Here is a 27,654-nt window from a genome sequence, read left to right as displayed (position 1 = left end):
ATAGAACTCTTTATTCATCACACAAATGCAGCCTTACGCTGTGACTCGCGGTTATAATCCCCTCTTTATGAGGCGAAATATATTTATCAGTATTGAGCTGGGCGATAGATAGTTAACATCGAGTTACGCTGATCAAAAATACACCAGAGTAGTCTTCCTCCCAGTGAAATGGCAGATGAGCCAATCATGAATCTGACATGTTTGACGCTCCAGTAATAATGCTGCTTTTGACTTACCTCAGAAGTGGAAAGTCGAAACTCTGTGCCTTCGAGTTACAAAATGAAGGAAAAAAATCACAAACGCCTACATGTTTATCTTTTGCTAGCAACAAGCTAGCCGGCTAACTGCAATGAGAGAGGTATATTTTCCTCCTCAAACCAGTGATCTGTAGAGTCAGTGTTATAGATTTAACAAGCGAATATGTCTTAATGGTGATCTAAAGTGAATACTTGTATATACAGTGTAAAAAGTGATACATCGTTTATTGCTCATGCTGTGAGCGGCCATGTTGATTTGACGTCACTTGCTGAACTCGGGGTTGAGGGGACCGCCCTGAGTTGAAGGGGTGCTTTCTTTGGTTTCGAAAATTCCAGGTTATACGTTGTAGTCGAATTCAGTATAGCTCTGATCCCCTGAAGCCCCGCCCCCTACTCCTCCTCGCATGTTAGTAGTGTTTTGACTGGTGCTCTCTTTCACAGCGTTGAACATAGAGCAGAAGATCAACAGCAAGACGCTAACGTGTGTAAGCATTTCACGGCGTGTACAGGTGGGCGATATGACAAAAATATCATATCACAATACTTTTCTATGATACACTACATGTATTATGATTATATAGGTTTGGCAAGAAACTACCAGCAAACCTGTATCATTGCATTAAAAAGTGAAAAACTGAGTTCAATAATACTTTTATTTAATGTCTACATCAGTTCAGCTTCCAGTCAAAATGCTACAACATGATATCATGATATCCGCAATATTTCACAAAAGTGTACAATCATATAATCGATCACAAAATTGATATTATATTTCCAAATACTTTTTTTTTTTTTTAACATTCTAACATTTACGATATACAACATAAATATGATTCAGGTTTTGCTATAACAAATACGGTCATATTATAACATAAATATGATAATATTCTTTATTTTTTTTCATAATTTATTAACAGCTATGCACTAGCTAGCAAAAACATTAGCCGTAGTCATTAGGTCACTGTGCTAACCGTCAGTGCTGAGTGTAATTATAATGTAATTGTAGTTATACAGAGAATTTTCAAACTAATTTAACAACACATCCCAGGAAAACGTTAATATTTCAGCTAATTTTGATTTCTACCGGACCTTTATACACCTTTATATTGTCAGTATAAATGACATAAAAGCTACAGTTATTAGCTAATTTTTGGTCGCCTAGCAACCTCGCACATTTTGTCGACTTCAGTGTCCGCACGTTTTGTAAATACCCTGTGTAGGTCACTGCTGTACACATGGACCTCAGTGGGCAGATGTTACATATTTTTTCAATCATTCTTGCTCTTTCTCCGTGCTTGTGTGCTGGCTAGCAGATTTTCAGGAAAACACTGGCTATTATAAACTATAAACCACAAACCAGAAATCGGTATGTGAGTAATCAGTGCGGATAAAAGCCCACTGTCCACTTCAGCTTTCACTTCACCCCTTCATTCAAATTTCTCTCAACCTTCAGCTCTCATCTCTTCATCTCCCTTTCACAGATTTCATGTTCATCACTGCTTACGATTTTTACCCCAAACATGAAACACAAGTGGATATGATTTTACAATCTTGTCTTCGGAGGAGGAATTGTGGGAACAAAATGCCCAGCCAAATGCCATTTGCATGGTTGCACAGTAGAATTTTGTCTTCCAAGTATGTAAATTGAATCCTGGCTCACTTCTTACTGGCATACAAATGTTTTAAAGCACTGCCAATGGTGGCCAGAATAGTAAGCTTTTCCTGTGTAATCTCGTTAGAACAAAAGTACACATAATGCACCACAGTCATGCTGTTTTTTTTTTTTTTTTTGTGCTTCGTTGCTATGCCCCATCACCACTAATGTCCGGCATTTCAGCAGTTTCCACCAGACTTGTTTATGACTTAACTTTTATGAGTCTGAGTTAAGTCACGAGTGTCTTAAATGATACCTGTGGAAGACGATAGAGTGTTAGTATTTAGTTAGTATCTAACCTCATCAGTTTAAGAAGTCTTGACTTTGACACTTTTTTTTTTTTTTTTTTTTTTTTTTTTTTTTTTTTTTTTTGGAAAAGACAAGTCTTGGCAGTAACTGATATTTCAATGCATTTAATTTGAGTTACCTGAGCCACAGGACAGTGAATGAGAAGTCCAAGTTGAGTTCAGAGTCATACGCCTTGAAGTCTGAGTTAATTTGGGAATCACTGGCTGTGAAGCCTGAGTTGAGTTGGGAATCAGTGGGTTTGATGTCTGAATGACTTGCGAGTTACGAGTTTTGGAGTCCAGTTGCAAATCGTAGGCTTTGAAGTCTGAGTCAAATTGGGAATCATTGGCTTTAAAGTGTGAGTTGAGTTGGCAATCAGGGGCTTTGAAGTCTGACTTGAGTTGTGAGTTATAGGGCTTTGAAGGCTTTGGAATCATTGGCTTTGATGTGTGAGTCAATTTGTGACTCGTAAGCTTTGAAGTCTGAGTTGAGTTAAGAGTCATAAGCTTTAAACTCTGAGTCAAATTTGAAATCATTGGCTTTAAAGTGTGAGTTGAGTTGCAAGTTATAGGGCTTTGAAGGTTCTGGAATCATTGGCTTTCAATTTGTGACTCAAGTTTTGAAGTCTGAGTCAAATAAAGAATAATAAGCTTTGAAGTCTGAGTCGAGTTAAGAGTCATAAGCTTTGAAATCTGAGTTGAGTTAAGAGTCTTAAGCTTTGAAATCTGAATTGATTTGCCAATCATATGAACTTAGCAAAAGGCTCCCACAAAGTCACAATGCCTCATCATCCAATTTTTCTCCCCAAAGGCTTCATTTAAATATTTTTGAATATTTGAATTTGAAATTTCACAAAGCTCTTTATATTTATTCATTGAGAAGAGCATCACTCCACCCTCCATCTTGTTTTTTTTTTCTTTGCTTGCCCCTGATTTGCAGCTTGATTGTTGGGTTCATGAAAAAGTGCTTAAGGTCCCTTAGGATTGTCATGCAGGTGAAATATACGCTGGTTGTGAGTGTGCTGATATAAAATGCTATGTTAAGGACTTGTGTCTGTGTCAGGTGGAGCTGCTGGACTGCGTTCCTCACTCGACGACGCTGAGCGCGGAGCAGGAGAAGGATGTGGAGGTGGCACGCTGCGGTGCTCTGGCTCTGTGGAGCTGCAGTAAGAGCACCAGGAACAAGGAGGCCATCCGTAAAGCCGGAGGGATCCCTCTGCTCGGCCGCCTGCTCAAATCCCCCCAGAAGAACGTGCTCATCCCCGTGGTGGGCACGCTGCAGGAGTGCGCCTCTGAGGTCTAATTCTCACTGCTGCTCTGACACAGGACCTAAACTCAGTCCCGCTGACACTGTACTCAAAAACTGCATCATAAGACTGACATAACCATGTCATAAACATGTCCTGTTTACATCCAGTGATATAAGAATGTCATTCTCATGCTTATGTCACATGCTAATTTTTTTACTGTATCTAGTGTATGTTTCATGACAGATTGCACACTCCGTAAACGCATCCATTAAGGAAATTAACACCATGGTCACAAAGAATACTCGTTTCGTTTATTTTTCTATATCAGGATGTGTCTAGCTTCTTAGACTTCTTAGATTTCATCGTATATTTGCACAGAAAGGAATGATTTCTAGGACACGGTGGACAGTTTTGATTTGAAAATGCATTCAATGCTTTCTTGGTTTCATCGTTTCAAAGTAAGGGTATTCAAACTTTTGCATTTAACTCTCTGCCAATTAGAGCACACTAAAAATTAGCAGAAATCTGATAGCCAAATCAGAAAGACATTTCTTTGTCCATGGCTAAGGTCCGTAATATATCTGTTTCATAACGTAAGTCATAAAACATAACACCAATTAGCATGTGTGAGATAATGAACTCGGAGATGTAGCCATAGCAACAGTTATAAAACTGTACATATATTGTATATTGCTAAGCAGCCATCATGTTAACCAGCTATCACCCTTTGATATATAACCACAGCAATAGTCGTAATGATACATATATGATATAATGCTAAGCAGCTATCATATAAGCCAGATAACTCCCCTTTAGATGTAACCATAGTAACAATTATATAACTGTATGTGTATTGTGTAATTTTATTCATTTTGGGAAATTTTAGTCGTATTAGTGCGTGTAATTTTAGTCGTATTGTGTAAAGTAGTCATCATATAAACCCCTTGAGATGTAACCATAGCAACAATTACATAACCGTAGATGTATCTTACAATGTTAAGTAGCCAGATAACGCCCACCAAAAAAGTTTTTTTTTTCCTGTGTTGTGAATTATTTTCTTGTTAATTTTTGTGTGGCTTCCATGAGCATTATATTTTGCACTTGATATATCACATGGTAAAAGTTGCCATGGTGGTGGTGGTGCTCTAATCATATACATAATCACATACGCAATGACATCTGCCGTGACATGTTTATAACATTGTTTTTTCAGTCTTATGATGCAGGAATTAATTAAAGTGTTACGGGTTCATCTTACAGTGGCATAACTATCAGAACATCCTAGTATCGTGTATCAGTCTAATACTGTGCTCATTTACTCGTAATCCTAAAAAAGTCTGATATCAATATCTGATACAGGTGATACTGTGTGAAGTAAACATAGTGTATATTGTTGCGTTAATGAACAGATGATACGAAACGACAGCGACCTGGACGTATTTCACAGTTAACTGTGCTCTTTGGAAATATCCAGAGGAGGAACTACAGCATGTTCCTACAGTACAAGTGATAAAACAGCTTAAACATACAACTCAGCACGAAGAGTCCATCACTAGCAGCACCAGCGAACGCTGGCTAGGCGAGAAAATGTGTCTACAGACGAAGCTATCAGTCACTGACAGTGCGGGAATCACATGCAATGAAAGCAAAAATGTATCCCAAATCGATCCAAGCTAACTAAAGTAGCTAGCTAATGCATTTAAAATCAATTCGCTAACATTTAAAGAACGAGTCTAGTAGCGCATGTGTGTGCTTTTCATGGCTGCTCTTTAAACCAGGGAAACATCAACAGAGCTAAATGTTCATGACGTTCCTGATTGATTAATACTGAGTAGGTGACTCATTTCAGTAGTGGTGTCCATGAGTAGAAAAAAACAAGTACTCATACTCGTACCCGGTCTGAAAATAATGGTGCTGATGCATCGCTAATGTAAACATAACTGAAAATCGTATTAGAAATCCTTAAAAAGCTGAAATGCTAGAAATAGCAGTTAAAGTCAGGTAAAGCTGAGATGTGAGAGCTGCATGGTGAAAGATGTTCTCTCGTTCTCTTTGGCAGAGGAGCTACCGGATTGCCATACAGAGCGAGGGAATGATCGAGGATTTGGTGAAGAACCTGAGCTGTGACAACCAGGAGCTTCAGATGCACTGCGCGAGTGCCATCTTCAAGGTAATCTTCGAGCTGCCGAGCGCTGTGACCGATGGCCTTTCAGCAGCGCTAAAGTGCTTTTACAGCTGCACGCAGCCTCATTCTCATTCCTCTGAAATGGAAAGGGTTTGAAATAAATAGCAGACACATGTATCACATCAGCTTGGGGCTGATTTGAAGCTTGTGTGTGTGTTTAGTGTGCGGAGGACAAGCAGACGCGGGATCTGGTGCGGCAGTACGACGGCCTGCAGTCGCTGGTCGCTTTGCTGAAACAAGCCGACAACAAGCAGCTGCTCGCCGCCACCACCGGGGCCATCTGGAAATGTTCCATCAGCATGGAGAACGTAGCCAAGTATGCCTACATTTTAGTGTTTAGCTTTTAGCATTTAGCGTTTAGTGTTATAGATAGCTATAGATATGTAATAACATGTTTATAAATTATGGAATAGATAGACAGACCTTAATTGTCATTGTAATGCACATGAACAGTACAACGAAATTCAGTGGCTATCCTCAGCCAGTGCAAATAGCTTAAAAATACTGTTAAAAATAAAGAAATAAAATAAAAATAAAATGCAACCAAGCCAAAACACTATAAAAACCAAGCTAAAAATACACAGATAATACACATCCACATCCAAAATACACATCCATGTTATTGCACAGTTATTGCTGTTCAAGTTCAAGTGTTCATGAATGTGCTATATGTGGTGACTGATATAAGTGGTGGTGAATCACTGATACACAGATACAAAATAAAGAAAGAACCTATTTTTTTTTTAAAGTATTTGTTGTTAACCGAAACGTATACCAAAATGTACAGGTATAGAAAAATTTAATTAATTAAATTTAGTTTAATCCAACTTTGTAATCGTTTGCACGACTCGGTTCATCAGATACCGAATGTCGAAATGTCGACAACGCTCCCGCGCTGAAACATCACCATCAAAACAGAGAAGAGCGCATACACACTCTGTACAAACTAATAAAACGATATTAATTACAAGAAATCAGTCCAACAGGACAGAAGTGAGTGAATGAATCGATTAGTCGAATAATGAAGCGATTATTTTCCACATCGATGTTAGCGTGAACATAGATCAGAGTAGAGACGGTGATGAGGCTCGTGTTTAAACTCCTCGTGTGACTTTTACCTGAGTGATGAGACAGAGATTGACCTGGATGAAGCTGAGAGCTCGTTCTTATTGCAAACTTAGAATTCTTTACAATTTAGCATTAATGCTGTTGTTCGTGCAGTAGATTAGGTCAGTGGTTCTCAAAGTGGGGTTCAGGAACGCCGTGAAGATCAGAGAAGCATAGCGGGGGGTCAGTTATTTATTTATTTATTTATTTATTTATTTATTTAGACTGATGGATCACAGCCTACATTATCAAAATTATTATGTTAAGGGGGCCAAGCACCAAAGTAAACTCAGAGCTAATGTGTTCTGTTGTTGGAAAGTTCAGGAATAAAAAGCTCTAAAATATCATTTGACTAATTTAAATAATGTTCCTGAAATAACTCCATACTGAGAAGGTCCTTGGAATTTATTTTGCAGATAAACGGGTCCGTTGCTACAAAAGGTTTGAGAATTAGGTTATAAATGTAGAGGGAAGTGTGTGGCATCTTTCAGTGGAATTGGAATGAAATCTTTAAATGTGATTTTCTCCTTTTTCATTTTGTACTTCTGGGTCAGAATCATGCAAAAGAACAATTTCATTGCAGAATGATCTGTAGTTTTCAGAACTGTATATAATTACTACTTTCAATAAATTTGTTTAATTCTCTTTTACACTAATTGAAGTAGGAGCTAGTCTGGGTTTTTTTCTTTAGAATCGTGAATTTTTTAGTTGAATCAAATTTTTTTGCAAATGTTTCATTCTTGAGCATGTTTTTAAAAACTGCAGGTTGAACCGATAGTTTAAAATCTATCAATCCCAAAAATCACCTAAGTGCCAATGCAGAGTGTGTGAATGAAAAACCGAGAATTATACGTGAGACTCATGAGAGCAGAAGATTGAGGGAGTGATTGCTGGTGTTTCCTCGCTGTATGGAGTGTGTGTGATTGACGTGTATGTACTCAGGTGCGGGTGAAGGCTGTAACCGGCTGCAGATTGGCCAGTCACGTCTATGCTCATGGCGTGAGAGCGAGCAGGAGGACGCAGAGGATGTGCAATCACACGTATCATGTCTTTAAGAGACATCTCATTTGTTCACATCGCTCACTTTTTCCACCGCTCAGCACTCATCCCTCTCTGCGCTCAGGACATCCAGAAGTCATTATGCCAACCAACTGCAAACATTTTTCTAGACTCTGATCTTTTATGATGACTTCTCGTCAGAGGAATGTGTTTACTCTTTTTACGCCCACGCCGTTAACGCAAGTGTAGGTTAAGATGAAGTGAAGTGTGGTGATGAGTTAGTCAGGAGAATTAGCGGAGAATATTTGCTCTCCAGTTGTGCGTGCTGTAACAGCTCCGGCGCGAGCTAATGACCTTTTAAATCGTTTGTCACGTACGGCGTTGTGGAGGATGTCAACCTCTATTCCATTTCCCTCATCAAGCGTGATGACGATCCTGGAGTCTTTGCTGCCATAATTTTTCTGGCGTGGAACGTTTTTGAAGTAATTTTTTCCCCTCAAGAATAAAAAAAAAAAATCTTGGAACCATGACCTGGCAAGTGTTTTCCGTCACAAAGGTACTTTCATATAAAAATGATTTAGCCGTATTTATTTTATCATGTGGTACGCATGTAGTATACAGGGTTCAAATATGCATCATTTTATTCCACCATTACCTGTCTATAAATTACAGAGTTTTATTTTTACAAGGCTGAGGCCAAGGATCTGATAAAGCAGCCTCACATTTTTAGTTTATGATAAGAGTGTTTTTGGATTTTTATGGCGTTTTGATAGATTTGGATCTGTGGACGTTTCTACTGTCTGGCCGTGTCCCAGACAGAAAATGGAGTTGTTTGGGAGGAGGAATGCAGAGGGAGGCTCGTGTCTGCAGTGGCCCAGTAGCAGTACGACTGCTCTCTCTCTCTCTCTCTCCTCGTTCCTCTCTTTCCTCTCTTCCTCTCTCTCTCTCTCTCTCTCTCTCTCTCGCTCTCACTCTCTCTCTCTCACTCACTCTCCATCTCATAACTCAAATCTAACAGAACCTTATCGCACATTTATATCACATTAAGCCCCTTCCAAATTAAAGCCTGTGCCATCATCAATTCACTTAATGTCACGTTAACAGAAACACTCTCAGGTTTCTCAGCCGCGGTTTTAAATGCGCTCATTTCAGCATTCTTGCTTGGTGACTAATTTACATAAACACATGTTTTTTACTAACTAGCTGCTAAACTCAATTTTAGATCAAGTATGAGGTTCAAATCCAGTTAAAGCTTGGAGCAAGTTTGTATAAATATTTAGTGTCTGGGTCAGGATACACCCAGGATGTGATGCCAGTGTATTGCACAGCATCACACACTCATTTACACCTAAGCAAATTTAGCGTAGCCAGTCCACGTACAGGCATGCTTTCTGGAGCTGGGAGGAAACCAGAGAACCCTGAGGAACCCTGGATGGAAATGGGGAGAACATGTGAAATTTCAGGAATCGATAGTGATAAGGATAGAACCCTGGTCTCTAGAACTGTAAGGTGGAAACACAACGTGTAGCGGAGTTATTGTTACCATCCCAAAGTTGATTATTTTCCTATAACAGCACATCATGGAGTGTTTTATTCCTCTTATACCGCAGCAGTTTGCCAATGATTACACTACTCACAATCATCTGTTGTTTATTAAACAACTACACGTCATACTTTTTATCTGTTTATAGTTACATTTAATATTGTGGAATGTCCATGAAAGAAGTCAGTTGCTGTTCTCACTCACTTTATATCTCTCACCAGCCTCTCTTTTATTCTCTCTCTTGATGTTAATAAGACGAAAAAAAAAAAATCGCAGCTTGTCATGTTCCCGAGAAGCTGCAAAGCATAAACTCCTCTGTCCTGAAGATGTCACTGAAACTGGAGACTCCTTCCATAAATGTTAAATAAACACATTTCTCCTTACAGAAAGATTCACCATATCAACAACGGATGTTTTTTAATCGTTGTTTTATGTTTAGATTATGTGGCACGCACACCGTACACGTCCCTGTTGCTATAGAAACAATAACGTATTAGAACGAACACATTAATATAAACCTGTGATTTGCAGCTGCACTACTGTCAGAGCTGCTGTTATAGAAGATTAATCAACACCTTCTGACCAATCACAATCCAGAATTCAACAGCATTGTGATGTAAATCATTATATCTGCTAACGCTAGTAATATCATCAAAATATTAATGCACATAGAGATTAACAGTTAACATTATTACCATGCTAATTTACTGAGACAGAATATTCTGAACATTTCCTAAAAGTTAAAATAATTACAGAATAAATCATAATGGGAAGTATAATTCAAACTATTTTACCCACAAAGGATATTTTGTGGTATTTATAGCCCGACTGCCACCTCTAAAAGCTTGACTAATGCATTTTAAGCCTTTGGCTCGCACCTCACGCCTGACTCACTCCACAACCTCTATTAGCATGAAACGCAGCAGCGAGAGAAAGACCGAGCGCCAGGGGAACAGCACGGCCGAGGCTGGGCACCGCGTCCTGGCGAGGCGAGAGAACCAGTTACGGCCAACCGTACCTAATGACTCGGAGCTCTGTAAGCACACCACGCCAGCAATAATAATAAAAGTCATTATAATAATGAGACTAATAATCGCATGCTAGCTACAATTGATGGCGCTGCATTTGCAAGCTTCAAAAATACCTCCAATTAGTGACCAATTTCAACAACCAATTATGTGCTGAGTATGATAAAGTGGAATGCGGCAAGGAAAATGAGTGCATAAGAGCGCAGAAATGCTCTGCAGCATGTTCTCTTGGATCGCTCACATGGTTGGGTGTGAACGAAGGTGAGTTTCATACTCGACAAGAAAGCAGCGTGATGCCGGTCCGACTGTTTCAATATGCGTTTAAATTCAGCTCCATCAGGGTGATTCGTACAGCGTGTAAAAACGTCAAGGTCGCACACTGCCTTTGGAATAAAAAGACAAAACTGTTTTTGTCACACACTCAACAGAACTTTTCACTGGGCCGTCTGGGATCGAGAGCGCCGCAGTGCCCACTTCAACATCAATCACAGCCCGAGTGGCATTTCGTGACAAAAATCGGTTTGGAGCGCATTTTACACTTTAGAGCAGCTGTAATTTAAAGGAACTTTTTTTCCCCCCTTCTGGTTTTCTCTCACTCAAGTACATGAGCAGGTCAGACCGACAGCTCGAGTTGCCAAAAGCAGACAGCATGTCTTTGTTTGAGTGATGGTGAAGTGAGAGCGAGCGGCGAGCATGGACGGGGTAGAGGGAAATGAACCAGAGGCGTTTGGGAAGCAGGAACGTGCTGTTGTGGGTTCGGCTCTGGGGAAAGGATTTGCTGAGATTAGAAAGTACGAAGAGCAGTGGGTGAAAGTCCTGGAAGAGAATTTACCTGATTAATGACACATCAGAATAAGACAAAGTTGATGGTAAAAGAATATAATTATGTTCATAGATTTTTTTGTGTTTGTTTTGAGAGTGCTGTTATTAATCATGTGAAAAATACTACAGCAGATGTGCGGTATGTCTGTGTGTCTGTCTGTCTGTCTGTGTGTCTGTCTGTGTGTCTGTCTGTCTGTGAATGTGATTCCACAGCAGTAGTCCACAGCGTGAGGCTGTTTTTATATGCAAAACAAAGGATATGATGAGCATAATGTTACCAGTGATCAGATTCAGTTTCTGTATAACAGACAGGATGCAAGTGTGTGTTGTAACGTGCAGTGAGACGCACAATGCAACTCAGTGCGTAGTTTATTTGGGGCTTTTAGATAACGGGGGTCAGATAACAGGCAGGTAGCATCAAACATGGAATATCCATAATCTCAAACTTAAACACGGGTCAAAACCAGGAAGATGGGAAACACCAGCTCGAAAAAGCACATAAACTGTACAAGAACTAATCAGAAACTAATTCGGAACAAGTGCACACGATTACAACACTATAGAGAGAAAAACCAAAGACAAGACAGGGGACAGAGACAAGACTCAAATCATAACAAAAGCGCACATGGATTTATAAACAAAACATAAAACACAGAAACAGGAGTGTGAGCCGCGACACGCTCGGAGATGTACTACACACATCATTTATTAAAGGATTTCCAGTAATCAAAGTCTGGGTTTTATCAGGGACACAGGCAGACAGAGATAAAGACGAGTAATCCATAATGATAAGGAGGCAAGAGTCAAAACAGAGAAACACTATGACTAGGAAAACTCATCGGGGAAACAAGGATCAGGACCACGTGATCAGGGAAACAAACCAACGACAAGATAGAAGCGGAAACTAAAAACATAACAGGAACAGAATAACCAGTAGCAAGGCAAATGACACTCGTTTACTAGAGGATGGAGCCTTTAAATGGTGATTTACTGGGATGCACACACTCACATTTACCATGAAACTCCTGATATACAGGTAGATTTCAGAACAGTAGATAATCTCACAATCTGGCCGTGCAGAGTTTTCACAAGCCGCCACACAAATAACGTCTTTAATAAAGTAGGAGCTAGTTATTGTTGTCAGGTAAATTGCATGGTCAGAGATATAGGAGAACTTTTAGACTTTTAAATTTGTATGAATTTTTAATGCGATCAGATTTGTTGAATAATTAAAGATGGTTACTTGCTAAAGGATTTCATACGACTAGTGAGTGCACTTTAAAACAGAATGAAAAGTAGACAGCAGCCAGTGGGGCAGCTGAGAGTGGAACATTGTGCGAGTGATCGGTGGTATTTTCTCACTGTATGGAGTGCGTGTTCTTTTCTGACGTGGATGGATTGATGTAACGTGATGTTCATTTTCAAACACTTAGAGCTCATTTATCACCTACATCTTCTCTCTATTTGCACCACATTCTTGGAGTTCGATGACCGGCCACCAGCTCGATTTCTGAATCGCTGCAATTTTCAGACGTCTCCTTTTCTTTTTCTTTCTGTTGTCACTGCGTGTCATTGCCCTGATGTGTTAAATGAGCAGCCGTAGATCAGGGTCAGGGTCAGTCTCTGAGATGTCATCCTCTTCCTGGCTTCTTTTCAAGCGCACCTAATAATGTATTCCTGGGATTTTGACTCTGGTTTGTGTTCAAACATAACCCCTTTTCTATTAATTGCTCTCTTAGAAAAAAGCACCATAGAAGGTTCTAGCGTTTGTCCCTCTGGAGAGGTAGAACCCTATAACGGAGCATTTCCCTTTCAATAGACTCCAAGTAGAACCTCTTTAGGAAACTAGATAAACCCTATCCATCCAAGGAACCCTTGAGAAACCTTTTTTCCTAAACGTTGTGGCCTGTGTAAAATTATATCCGTGAGCTTCTCACTAATAATGAAAGCAAATGTTTTGACACAAGACTGCAGTTTATGGCAAAACATGGAGTGAAACTTTGCCAGAAAATCTTTGCGTCTGAAGCCATGAGCCTGAATTTCAGCTACTCCGTGGCCTCTTACCTGTAAATATATAATAATTACAGATAAATCATTTCCCTTCTCCTCCCTTCTCGTACTGTATTAGGTTACACTCATTCAAAATAACAATTTTAAAAGAAACATGTTCACACTTTACTGTTTTCTTTGTCAAATAAACACTAAAAATCCTGGTTTCTGGCTCATATTGAGAAGATCATAAACTCCTTTAGCTTTAGTTTGTGATTTACTTTCCTTCGTACCTGACCGTGTCAACAAACACCTGCCAGATTGATTTGTTTTCTGGAAAAATATTGTTGCTAAAGCAGTCGTCATCTAAGCCGCTCTAACACAATTAATCATGAGGGCTGTTAGACAGAAGGTCCACTGTGAAGCACTTAGCGAGTTTGACAAGATTAAATAAGGCGACTGCTCGCTCTTCATCCCGCTGTTTGTAGCTACAGCTCGTAAACACTGGTTCATATTGTGAGAGTGTTGGTTTTACCACGACTACACACTTTTAACACCATTTATCAAGTAGCAATACGTGCATACTGTATTAATCTACAGCTCACAGCATTTGTGTGTTACAAAGTATAAATATTCTTGAGTCAAACTTTTTTTTTTTTTTTTTTTTTTTAGTAGATCTAGTTTGGGCAATCGTCCTCTTCATTACTGTGTTACTTGCATGAAAAGTTTTGTTGGACTACGACCAAAACCAAGTGACCTTGGACACACTCTCCGATCTCCTTCACGATGAGGATGCCAGAAACCGTAACTGTGAATAAAAAGACTCATATAACTTAATCGTACATCAGAGGTTTGTCGAGGCTCTCCGTGACCACAGCATACCCGTTTTAAATGTTTACTGTAGTTTGCCACTGTACAGATTTTGGCAAACGAAGTCAACATTGCAGCAAAAACACACTGTGTCCTGCTCCAAGCCACAGAAAATGACGGTCATTGAGAGTAAGTGTGTGTAGTGAGAAGCGTGGGAAACAATACAGCGCTGCAGTCACCTGATTTATTCTTACTCAAAGAATCTCGCTATCAGCTGCGAGGTTTTCCAGTCAAGCTGAGATTTTCAAATGAACTTAAGAACAATACTGATGTGGTGTTTTAATATTTAAAGCTGTTTTGTTTTTTTTTTTTTTTGTTTTTTTCAGATATGTCAACAATACCTAAGCATTTGATAACTTGTATATATGTTAAACAACATAGCGGATAAAGCAGTGCCGTAAAGGTGCAGGCCCATGTGTCAGTGTTGAGCAGTGGTGCTTTAGGCTCTGTTATACATTCAATAGACAAGAATAAGCACGGAATAAAACATGCTGTTTTACTAACCCATGATGAGGTTGTGTGATACAGAAAGTTGATTATTTTGTCCCAAAGTGTTTTATTCCTCTAATATGCTCCAGGTAATTTCTTTGTTGATTTTAGGGATGATGTCAAACTTCCAGTAGCACTTCAAACTCACCCATAGAAGAGCCTTTTCTTGCATTTTTTTTTTTATATTTCACACTTTGATGACATTTAGATATTCAGTGTGAATAAGCCTATCAGTATAGTGGGTGAATGAAGGGTCTAATAAAACCATTTGGAACTTCATGCTACTGTGTCTATTCTCTCTCACTGTGTCTCACAGGTTTGAGGAGTACAAGGCATTGCAGATGCTGGTGGCTTTGCTGTCAGATCAGCCTGAAGAGGTGTTGGTGAACGTGGTGGGGGCTCTAGGAGAGTGCGCCCAAAGACCGATCAACCGCGCCACCATCCGGAAGAACGGTGGCATCCCGCCCCTGGTCAGCCTGCTCACTGGAACCAACCAGGCCCTGCTAGTCAATGTCACCAGGGCTGTGGGAGCCTGCGCTACCGAGCCAGAGAACATGGCGTAAGTTCTCACAGGGGTCAGGCTGCTCATAACTCATACTGGGCCCCTCATACAACTCACTGCAACAGGTTCTTCGTTATGGTGTACGTTCCAGAGTCTCGGGGCCCATGAGTGGTTCCGGTTTTTTTTTTTCTTTTCTCCATATATGGTAGATTTCACTTTTGTTACTCTGGAGATTATCATAAATGTGATTCTTTCAAAAGAATTGTTCCAAGCACATTATGTTCCAAGTTGGAACAATCTCTTTAGACCAAAGTGCATGCGGTCATGATTTTAAACTCTCGCTGCTGATCATCTCTCTCCAGCTTGGTGAGGAAGGGAAGGGTACAGGACCGCTCTACTTCTTCAACACAACTTCTCCTGTGATATACTATATCAGACCATTTACTAACCACAGACCAGAATAGATTTAAGATTTGAAGTCAAGCGTTTTCCGACAGTAGCATACAGGCTTACATTGCTGGCAGCAGCAACCGTCCAACGAGCCAACTTTAAAATGGTTCCTCTGCCCTTGGCTTGGTTAGGGCTTAGAGGAAACCACAATGTTGCTCTGGCTGAAATATGCTGTTGCCACCAATTTCATACTGTAAGCCAAGTTCCGCTCTTTCTTGGATCTAAAAAGGTCTTTGAACAATGCTTCAGCAGCGAACAGTTTGGAATATCTCCGTCTCAGCTCTTTTAGCGATGTCCGTAAACATCCCTCTTGCTGTTTGCTTGGTTTGGTTTTTAGTAAGGCACAATATTGTTGTTCTCAGTTTAACCCACCGTGTTCACCACAGTGGCGACGGATCCAAAGGGTCCCCAGAGGCCCTGACCAGCCTGATGTCTGTGTCCCATCCAAGACCTGACAGGTCCAGTGTGGAAACCCTCATGGCTCAGTGCATTAATGACAGAGCGCAGGGATTTCTGTTTATGCTACCTGCTGATCTCCTCATATTTGTGGCCAGGGCGGAGGCCTTAATTGTTTCACTGCGGTCATTTTGTGTAAGCTGCAGCACGAAGTTGGCTCAAGTGGTCAGGCCCAGCCACACGAAACTGGAGCAGAGAGCAGGACATGGACATGCACTGAGAATACCTTTGGTCCACCATGTGCAGATCACATCCCTTGAATTTAGTTAAGCTTGATGAGGTTCAATAAAGAACAGCCAATTTAAAAGAAACTGAAGGATGCTCAAGAGTTGACTCATGGAAATTCATTCTGTTCTTGTTGTGCTAATTTCTTGTTGATTCTGTTAATGGTAAGGAAGTGATTTCCTTGAAGAGGTTGCAGGTGTTCCACAAGGGTGTAGCCTCATGCTTCTAGCTTTAACCGGTGTTGTGATCTTGGCATCTGCGATCACAGCACCATGTTTTTTATTTTGAAATTTCTACCATTAGCCCTCAGACAACATTTTGGAAGCTTTCCACTAAACAAATTAATTGAATAAGTTAGGAATTTGTTTACTTTGTTTGCTTCAGTAGATTGGTTAGCATCTTAATTTATAAATACTGTTCAATCAGTGATCAGCAACGATGCTTATCCAAGGGCCGTAGCAGATTAGCGCATATATTCATCCGTCCATCTTCAGGAACCACTTTATCCTGGTCAGGGCTGCAGAGAATCTAGAGACAATCCCAGGAAAACTGCATGGTGGGAATACACCCGCCAATCTACCTACCAGCATCTTTTAGGAGGTGGGAGGAAATCTGAGAACCTGGAGGAAACCCACGCAGACACGGCGTGAACATGTGAAACTCCAACAGGGAGTAACCTAAGCTCGGGATTGAACTGGGGACCCACGATGTGTTTTATAGCCCAGTAAACATGAGAAACAGCACAGTCCATCACAGTGCATCAAGTCTGCCATACTTCCTGTTTATTCTTGGAGAGTCTCAGTGCGTTGGTGTCAGAACTTCCACTTCTGTATTCATCCTTTGATTTGTGGACACCATTAATATCCAGATTTCTTTTAAGATGAGTTTACACTGTATGACTTCCTGTCACAGACAAAAAATTGCATATTGTATTTGGCAGTGAAAATGTCTTAGAGCACATAATGTGACGTGCTCACTGAGGGCTGATTTAGTGCCATTGAGAACAAAGATGGCCAACGACAAGGTTCTGGCAATGTGAGAACATTTTCATAAAATCTCATAAGATATCCGCTGCGACTCTTATCTAAAAGCCACCGATAGGAGGGTGTACAGCTACAAATGTGGAAGTGGCGATGGTGAAACATAAACAAAATATGCTGACGAACAGAAAAAACTATCCTTATTGCCTCACGCTGACTTTGAGGAACAGTTGTGTTTATTTTTTCTGCGCAAGCTGATTTCCAGATTATGCAGATCGATCACGTAAGCAGAAGGTAGTAATTTTCTTTAATTTCAGGTCTATTGTTAGAAGATCTTCATTGTGCAATCTGACGTGGAGGAAACACGCCGTCATACAGTCTGTTATAGAAATAAATTTTATTGGGATCATTTCATACAATGTGACAAGTAATAATTTTAACAGATTGCTGAAATCACACAGTCTAAAACCGGCTTTGAGCTGCTTTGTGACAATGGCTATTGTTAAAACTGCTATACAAATGAATCTGAATTCAAATTTAATGGAACTTTTGCATGAGCAAATTTGAGTCTTGTTAATTATACGTCAGCCTTGTACCCTGGTGGAATTTATTTGTTTGTACGTTGTAATAGATCACATTTAACAACGTAACACAAAAGAACAGTCCGAGCGAATAAAACAAAGCCGTCATGTTTAAGAGCTCGAGTGCCATGTGATTCTCTGGGAATTTCTCTAGTAGCACAGCACATGACCCAATGTGTTCCACTGTGTTTTGCACCATCTGAATCTTATTACTTTTACAAGACTATTATAGACTCCAGTCCTATTCCTAATTAAGGCTGGACACAAATACAGAGCTTTATGTTCGAGCTGTCTCAGTTAGGCAAGCGTAACCAGAGATTGTCTAAAAGAATAATATGTTTATGGACGTATGCGACCGCAGTGGTGTAGTAAAAATCCACAGGGCTTGTTTTTGAAGAAATAAGGTCACTCTCTGAGTTTGTGTGAGAGCAACAAGGAGCGTTGGGCTCCAGAAGAATGCATCACCTCCTAAGCAACATGCTCCAGTCATGTATATTTAGGATCGGCTCTTTATTTTTTCCATTTACACTTAGTTGTGGACAGAAAGCCTCTATTTGCCTCCCACACACATTCTTCCTTTTTGTCTTGTGGCTTATTTTGAGAGCTCTATGGTGGAGTTTGTTAAGTAATTAGAACAGCTGCCATATGATCGTTTCCTCTCACAGACCAGCATGGTCGCGCCTGTGTAGGACATTAAGCAGAGACTGTCCACTCCAGTAGTGTTAGTGTCCACACCAACAGTGTTAGTGTCCACACCGAGACAGAGACCAGTGTTAATGTCCACACTGAGACAGGAGACCAGTGTTAATGTCCACACTGAGACAGGAGACCAGTGTTAATGTCCACACTGAGACAGGAGACCAGTGTTAATGTCCACACCGAGGAAGAGACCAGTGTTAATGCCCACACTGAGACAGGAGACCAGTGTTAATGTCCACACCGAGGAAGAGACCAGTGTTAATGCCCACACTGAGACAGGAGACCAGTGTTAATGTCCACACCGAGGCAGAGACCAGTGATAATGTCCACACTGAGATAGGAGACCAGTGATAATGTCCACACTGAGACAGAGACCAGTGATAATGTCCACACTGAGACAGAGACCAGTGATAATGTCCACACTGAGACAGAGACCAGTGATAATGTCCACACTGAGACAGAGACCAGTGATAATGTCCACACTGAGACAGAGACAAGTGTTAGTGTCCACACTGAGACAGAGACCAGTGTTAGTGTCCACACTGAGACAGAGACCAGTGTTAGTGTCCACACCGAGATAGGAGACCAGTGTTAATGTCCACACTGAGACAGAGACCAGTGTTAATGTCCACACTGAGACAGGAGACCAGTGTTAATGTCCACACCGAGGCAGAGACCAGTGTTAATGCCCACACTGAGACAGGAGACCAGTGTTAATGTCCACACCGAGGAAGAGACCAGTGTTAATGCCCACACTGAGACAGGAGACCAGTGTTAATGTCCACACCGAGGCAGAGACCAGTGATAATGTCCACACTGAGATAGGAGACCAGTGATAATGTCCACACTGAGACAGAGACCAGTGATAATGTCCACACTGAGACAGAGACCAGTGATAATGTCCACACTGAGACAGAGACAAGTGTTAGTGTCCACACTGAGACAGAGACCAGTGTTAGTGTCCACACTGAGACAGAGACCAGTGTTAGTGTCCACACCGAGATAGGAGACCAGTGTTAATGTCCACACTGAGACAGAGACCAGTGTTAGTGTCCACACTGAGATAGGAGACCAGTGTTAGTGTCCACACTGAGACAGAGACCAGTGTTAGTGTCCACACTGGGGCAGAGACCAGTGTTAGTGTCCACACCGAGATAGGAGACCAGTGTTAATGCCCACACTGAGACAGGAGACCAGTGTTAATGTCCACACTGAGACAGAGACCAGTGTTAGTGTCCACACCGAGATAGGAGACCAGTGTTAATGTCCACACTGAGACAGAGACCAGTGTTAATGTCCACACCGAGATAGGAGACCAGTGTTAGTGCCCACACTGAGACAGAGACCAGTGTTAGTGCCCACACTGAGACAGAGACCAGTGTTAATGTCCACACTGAGACAGGAGACCAGTGTTAATGTCCACACCGAGGCAGAGACCAGTGTTAATGTCCACACTGAGATAGGAGACCAGTGTTAATGTCCACACTGAGACAGAGACCAGTGTTAATGTCCACACTGGGGCAGAGACCAGTGTTAGTGTCCACACCGAGATAGGAGACCAGTGTTAATGTCCACACTGAGACAGAGACCAGTGTTAATGTCCACACCGAGGCAGAGACCAGTGTTAATGTCCACACCGAGACAGAGACCAGTGTTAATGTCCACACTGAGGCAGAGACCAGTGTTAGTGTCCACACTGAGACAAGAGCTCAGTGTTAGTGTCCCCACCCTAACCATGACTTCTGTATCTCGTCATACAACTTTGTTGCAAATGATTATAAATGTCTGAGTGTGAGACCACATTGCATGCTTTAATGGTTACATTAAAATGCAATTTTAAAAATTCATGTAAACATTTTGCACTTAAATGTAGCATGTACAATCTCATGTCCTGTAACTCCACAAGTAAATCAGCGTACCTAAAAAGACTTGCTGTCCTCCATGTGTGTAAATCCTTCATGTTGTCTTGCTTTTTTTTCACCTACTCAGCACATTTATCCTGTTGAAATCTCATCGTACCCAGCTCAGTGCTCTAAACGCAGGGATTGAGCGCTCCCTCGGGGTTCTGCTAAGGGCTCGTCTCGTTATCATGACTCAGGACTTGATTTATAAGTTGCAGAGATGAAGCGTCACTAGATCCTCTCTGCCCAGTACAGGACCCCGAGCCCTCAGGCGCAAAAGAACCCCCCGATTACAGAGTGGTTTAGCAATCATGACAGCATTGAATGTCGGCCTTGTCGGTCGACACACACATGGGAAACAGGTTACGTGTTATTTATATTTAACAAACAGGCCACACTGAGGAGCCATTCTGCTCGGCTTCCCATAGCCTGACTACAGCCTTCAGAAGAGTGGTGTCCGCTGTGTGAAATACAGCCTGCGTTTAAAGCAAACCTCACTCCCAACCAGTGAAATATAGAGAGGCTTGTCTGTATGGCTGTTTGATTTGGAAAGAGGACCTTCCCTGAGTTTATTTCCTCCTGTGTGTCGGCAACGAGATCTGAGTTGCCCAGCACACTGTATGTGTGCATGTTTGTCCATGGCCTGCTGTAGCTATAAATATCTAAACGGATCTCCTAATGGGAACAAATTTCCTGTGGGGCAGCTTCTAGCCAGGTGAGACACTGATCATGTGTCTTGTCACATTCTACAGCAGTGTATGAATCGGACAGGTGAAGATCTGTGACGGAAAAACCATCAAAGCTCCTCTTATCCTATAAAAGACCCCCAGCGTATAATATACCTCCTTTCGGTATAATTCAGAGTGCAATGAGTACCGATTTCACGTTTTGTTTTGAGTTAATGTTGTCTGCTTTTTGTTTACATTCCCACATGGTATTTTTTCTGTTCTAGTCCTGACTCCAACCCTGTCCTGCCATTAGTGTGTTTCCTGATCGTGTCCAGGTTTTCAGATGTGTCTTGTACCCATGTTACCTGTCCTTTGTTTCTGCCATTACTTCCTGCTTCTGTTTTCTGACCTTGACGATGATTCCTGGTTAGCCTCTAATAAATATCATGCTGCTTTTCTGCACTTTTATCCTGCCTCACTTTTATCCTGCACTTTACAACCAGGTGCTGTACACACACGCGCACACACACACATACAAACAAAAATCTTTCTCTCACCCTCAGGATCATCGATCGTCTGGATGGAGTGCGTCTGCTCTGGTCCTTGCTGAAGAACCCAAACCCTGCGGTCCAGGCCAGTGCTGCTTGGGCCATCTGTCCCTGTATAGAGAATGCAAAGGTACACAGTAATGTAAAGTGTGTTTTATTGTCATCCCACACAGTTCAAATATTATTTAAAATGTTATGCTAGTTGCATATTCAAAGGCGAAAAAAAAATCCCCATTTGAATACTCCACTTTTAGCCATCTAACACAAGTCTATCCAAACACATTTTCTTAATTTTTGTCTAAATGCCCTTGTATTGGTTGATGGGAGAAAATGGGCCTCAGTAAACGCATGTCTTTATTTGTATACATTCTTTTTGCAACAAAGCATGTGTCCTAAATGTAGTATTGCTTTTCTATGGCTAAATCTCAAGTATAACTCAAATATAACTCAAGTTTGCACAAATGCATGATTGTTCTGTTGGATTAGCGACATAAACGCGGTCTTGCAGGTCTAATCTGTATAAGATCTAAATATGCAGAAATTCTACATGGCCAGCTGTCATTTTTTTTCCCATCAGTACTGAGTATAAAAAAAAGTCCAGTTCACACTGAGAATAAAAAAAAACAGAGCTCAAAGATGGAGTCCTAACTGAGTTTGACAATGTTTTTCTGACATTTACAGCATCGATGTTTTAGGTGACTTGGGAAGTTTAGTGACAGGAGCAAGACAAATAAATGGAGACGTGGACGAAGCACACAGCAGCGCTTATTTCGAGAGAGACCCATGTGGCTTGAGTTAGCAGCTCCAGGGCAGGTTCAGGAGAATCGTGCTGGATGAACAGCATGGGGAGACCTGTGACTGCTGCAGAACACACACTCGGACGCATGCGTACACACGTACTACAAATCTGTAGTCATTATAACACACTGTTTCGTGATCAGGCCTTAACGAAAGCCACGTTTAATCTAAAAATAATCGTAACGCACAATTAACGTCTGTAATTTTACAGCCAGCATGCCAGGAGTCGAGCAGCTTGATTGCATCTGTCTGTTTTTCACTCACATATCACTTCCACTTTGTGTGAAGTTCTCCAGATTGTGCAGGTAGACAAGTCTTTTGTCTCTGTCTGTTTTTTTCCCTCTCTATTCTGTCTCAGTTTCTTTCACTTTTTTTCCTTTCCTCCTTTTGCTCTCTTGGCCTTTTACTCATCATTCCTTCATGATACACTTGATTTTTACAACGTGGAAATGTTGTACTCGTCTTTTTCTCTCGTTTTTATCGCACCTCCACCCCTCACACACACACACACACACACACACACTCGGTGCTGCGTGCTGTGTGTGCTGATGTGTGCTGGTTGGAGATGTTTTTGTGAGAGGGGATTTGAAAGGAATTCTCAGTGACCCGCCGCAGCTGGTGACTTTAACACGCTTCCTCCGTCTCTCCTTTACCGCTTGTTCTCTGTCTGCCTGGATTCATCAGTATTCCCATGGTGCCATTTCCTGCTCCTCTCCTGCTCCTCTCCTCTACTTTTCTCTGCTCTCTCTAGCCCAGATTCACCAAACGTCAGGCTCATCCTTTGGCATGACTTCTAACAAAGGCTGCCCAACCCCCGCCCCCCTTCTGCTGCTGCTGTCCTCACCTGCCCGCTCAACTCTTAGTGCAGTACAGGACGCTACACTGTTTAGGTGTGCTGTTATGAGCAGGATATAACCTGTGAGTTGAAGAGGACGCTGGTTCTTGCTGGTTCTTGCTGGTTCTGGCTGGACGCTGGTTCTTGGTGGTTCTGGCTGGACGCTGGTTCTTGGTGGTTCTTGCTGGTTCTAGCTGGAAGCTGGTTCTTGCTGGTTCTGGCTGGACGCTGGTTCTTGGTGGTTCTTGCTGGTTCTAGCTGGTTCTAGCTGGACGCTGGTTCTTGGTGGTTCTTGCTGGTTCTGGCTGGTTCTAGCTGGATGCTGGTTCTGGCTGGTTCTAGCTGGACGCTGGTTCTTGCTGGTTCTAGACTCAGTGTAAATAGGTTAGTTTATCCAGGGTTCTTGCACATGTCTGGAAATAAAAATACCCAAAGAAACTTTTGAAGAATGAATGCATCCCGAACACAGATGGTTGTCTCTGCACCTACAGACGTACAGATGGTTTTTCTGTATTTTTTTTTTTAATTTTGGCTTTTTTTTCCAGTTAAAGTTTAGAGATTTCCTGTATTTCTTATCATTTTTTTCTCTCAGTCTCCCTTGTTCTCTCCTTTTTCCTTTTTTCTTTCTTTTTCATTTGCTTTCTTTTCCTTTTCCTCCCTTTCCTTCCTGCCTGCCTTCTTTCCCTCATCTTATCTTTTCTTCTTTTCTTCATTATTTCCTTTGCTTTCCTTTCCCCTTTTCTTCTTCTTCCTCCCATTTCATTTCCTTTCTAACCCTTGTTCTCCCTCACCCTCCATCCTCCCTCTTTTCCTTTAACTTTCTTTTCACTTTCGTTTCGTTTCCTTTCCTTTTCCTTTTCCTTTCCTTTCCTTTCACTATTGCTCATAACTGAGTTGTATGAAAACGGCAGACTCGTTATTATATTTCTCTGGTATTTTTGAGGTGTCATGAAGCAGTGCTCACCTGCCAGCCAATCACAAACGAGTATTTTCCATGTTATGCAAAACTGACTGCAGTAACGGAGAGATTAGTCTCAGGTTAAATAGCAGTGTGTATAGATTCAAGCCCTCGCCTTTTATACGTTAATTCACACGGTGTTTGCATATTTATTCATTTATTTATAATAGAATCGTATGTATATTTACTTTACATGTACATTTATAGCGTTTGGCAGACGCCCTTGTGTTTCAGTGTCGCAGCATCCAGTACCCAGGCCGTAATTACACGTCTCTGTGCTGTCATTAAAGGTGTCTCACTGCTATTTTCTAATTACTGGAAACAGACTTATGCCATGTTGGTCTGCTGCATGTAACCGGCACCACAGAAAGGGCTGAGTGTCTGAACAGTAGCCATGGATGCTGACTGTGTCTGTGTGTGTGTCTGTGTGTGTGTCTGTGTGTGTGTCTGTGTGTATGTGTCTGTGTGTGTGTGTGTGTCTGTGTGTGTCTGTGTGTGTCTGTGTGTGTCTGTGTGTGTGTGTGTGTATGTGTCTGTGTGTGTCTGTGTGTGTGTGTGTGTGTCTGTGTGTGTCTGTGTGTGTCTGTGTGTGTGTGTGTCTGTGTGTATGTCTGTGTGTATGTCTGTGTGTGTGTGTGTGTGTGTCTGTGTGTGTGTGTCTGTGTGTGTGTCTGTGTGTGTCTGTCTGTGTGTGTGTGTGTGTGTGTGTGTCTGTGTGTGTGTCTGTGTGTCTGTGTGTGTGTCTGTGTGTGTGTCTGTGTGTGTCTGTGTGTGTGTGTGTGTGTCTGTGTGTGTGTCTGTGTGTGTCTGTGTGTGTGTGTCTGTGTGTGTGTGTCTGTGTGTGTGTCTGTGTGTATGTGTCTGTGTGTGTCTGTGTGTGTGTGTGTGTGTGTGTGTCTGTGTGTGTCTGTGTGTGTCTGTGTGTGTGTGTGTCTGTGTGTATGTCTGTGTGTATGTCTGTGTGTGTGTGTGTGTGTGTGTGTGTCTGTGTGTGTGTGTCTGTGTGTATGTCTGTGTGTGTCTGTCTGTGTGTGTGTGTGTGTGTGTGTGTGTGTCTGTGTGTGTGTCTGTGTGTCTGTGTGTGTGTCTGTGTGTGTGTCTGTGTGTGTCTGTGTGTGTGTGTCTGTGTGTGTGTCTGTGTGTGTGTGTCTGTGTGTGTGTCTGTCTGTGTGTCTGTGTGTCTGTGTGTGTGTCTGTGTGTGTGTCTGTGTGTGTCTGTGTGTGTGTGTCTGTGTGTGTGTCTGTGTGTGTGTGTCTGTGTGTGTGTCTGTCTGTGTCTGTCTGTCTGTGTGTGTCTGTGTGTGTGTCTGTGTGTGTGTGTGTGTGTGCGTGTGTGTGTGTGTGTGTGTCTGTGTGTGTGTGTCTGTGTGTATGTCTGTGTGTGTCTGTGTGTGTGTGTGTCTGTGTGTGTGTGTCTGTGTGTGTGTGTGTGTGTCTGTGTGTGTCTGTGTGTGTCTGTGTGTCTGTGTGTATGTCTGTGTGTATGTCTGTGTATGTCTGTATGTGTGTGTCTGTGTGTGTGTCTGTGTGTGTGTGTGTGTGTCTGTGTGTGTGTGTCTGTGTGTGTGTGTGTGTGTGTCTGTGTGTGTCTGTGTGTGTGTCTGTGTGTATGTCTGTGTGTATGTCTGTATGTGTGTGTCTGTGTGTGTCTGTGTCTGTGTGTGTGTGTGTCTGTGTGTGTGTGTGTGTGTGTGTGTGTGTGTGTGCCCACTCTTCCGCTGTGGTTGTCCTCATGCCTTCAGTATAAGCTGCTGTGTGTCTCAGAGTGGCAGTCTCCTTATTTGCAGTTTTTACTTACAGACCAGATACAGCACACTTGTTTTTTCTAAACTATTTACTTAAACAGAAATCATAGTGCGTTTTATTTCTAATGTACTGAGGAGAAACGTGAAAAATAATATTTTTAACTCATGTATACATGCATGGTGAAGTTTGATGATGTATAGAGGCTTATAAAAGATTTCATTTTTTTTTTATTTAAAAAATTTTTTGTATAAATTGCTGAATCATACACCAAAAAAAATTTGTTAACTTGTCGCGGGTCACTTTTTTTTTTTTTTTTTTTTTTTTTGTGTATTTCGCAACTGAAAAAAAAAACTTTTTATTTGCTGAAACCTTTTACTTTTATGTTTTTTGTTTAATTTGGGCAAAAAAAAAAAAAATGTTTTTTAGAATAAATTTTTTTTCAATGTACACAATATGATCATGAAATAATGATGTAAAAGAAGATTATTTTTGATTTTTGGTTGTGATTAACACAAACTCCAGTCTTGCTTGCTCTCACACACACACACACACACACACACACACACACACACACACACAGGTGTTTTGTATGCTGATCTATTTTGTTTGTATGTAATAGGAAGCTTTTAATCTTGTTTGTAATTGTGGTTTGCGCTGTGCGTGTGTGTGCGCGCGCGTGTGTGCGTGTGCGTGTGTGCGCGCGTGTGTATGTGTTTCAGGATGCCGGGGAAATGGTGCGTTCCTTCGTGGGCGGCTTGGAGCTGATTGTTAATCTGCTGAAATCTCCGAATGCAGAGGTGCTGGCCAGCGTGTGCGCAGCCATATCCAAAATCGCCAAAGATGAGGAGAACCTGGCTGTCATCACTGACCACGGAGTCGTGCCCATGCTCTCCAACCTCACCAACACTGTGAGCTTTAACACACCACTCACACTCCTGTATAAGGAATAAAACACTCGGTGTAAAGGGGATTTAATTCATCTTCGATGGAGCGGTGTGAGGAAGTGGAGTTACTGTTTATTTTCATACCCCGTTGTGTTTCATTCCTCTTGGGTGGATGTTTTTTGGGTTCTTGGATTCACATGGAATTATCACTGTAACCAGCAGATGAACTGATTAGAGTTTGGAATTGATCCAAACAGGGTCAAGGTCACAGCAAGGTCAAATGTGTGAAATAGATTTTCTTCAATAGCTTCTTCTCTATTTGAAGTATATTTAAAGGTATATGAGGCATGCACATTAGTAAAAAGAAGGACTAGGTTTGCTGGAAGTGCAGGCATCGCTGTCACATTCTACTTGTTTATTAATTAAAGAGTGCCAAGCCATACTTTTTATCCATTTATAGTTACATTTAATGTTATGGAACGTCCACAAAATAAATGAGTTCTTGTTCTCACTTACATTATAGCAGCTATAAACGCTCATCAGTGTCTCTCATTTTTTTTCTCTCTTGACATTAATAAGATTTTAAAAATGCAGCTTGTCACGTTACTGAAAAACCGCAAAGCGTAAACTCCTGTGTCCTGAATTCCCATGTCTGAAAACTTGCTGACGCTGGAGACTCCTTCCGTTAACCTGTTAAATAAACATCTCCTTACAAAAAGCATATCATCAGTCATCAATCAGACGTCTTTGTTATTAGTTTCTTATTAGTCTTAGATTATGTGGAAATGTCCACTATGCAAGTTGTTACTATAGAAACGATAATATATTAATGTAAAAGTGCATTAATTTAGGCTCGCAGCTTCACTACTGTCAGAGCTGCTGTTATAGAAGATTAATCAACAACATTTGACCAATCAGAATTCAGAGTTCAACAGCGCTGTTG

At 41.4% G+C, this 27,654-nt stretch overlaps 1 protein-coding gene across 1 annotated transcript in view; it reads left to right on the top strand.

The window, feature by feature from the left end:
• Positions 1-27,654, top strand: part of odad2 (outer dynein arm docking complex subunit 2) — a 69,845-nt gene that overhangs the window by 29,450 nt on the left and 12,741 nt on the right. The window contains exons 13-18 of the mRNA XM_053238506.1: positions 3,262-3,495; positions 5,508-5,618; positions 5,795-5,949; positions 14,797-15,039; positions 21,506-21,620; positions 26,547-26,735. Coding sequence (XP_053094481.1) covers positions 3,262-3,495; positions 5,508-5,618; positions 5,795-5,949; positions 14,797-15,039; positions 21,506-21,620; positions 26,547-26,735 — 1,047 coding nt within the window. The remainder of the gene's footprint in view (positions 1-3,261; positions 3,496-5,507; positions 5,619-5,794; positions 5,950-14,796; positions 15,040-21,505; positions 21,621-26,546; positions 26,736-27,654) is intronic.

This window comes from Pangasianodon hypophthalmus, chromosome 12, assembly GCF_027358585.1.
Source record: "Pangasianodon hypophthalmus isolate fPanHyp1 chromosome 12, fPanHyp1.pri, whole genome shotgun sequence".
Lineage (NCBI taxonomy): Eukaryota > Metazoa > Chordata > Actinopteri > Siluriformes > Pangasiidae > Pangasianodon > Pangasianodon hypophthalmus.
The sequence above is the reverse complement of the archived record's forward strand: the minus strand, read 5'-3'. Positions and strand labels throughout refer to the sequence as shown.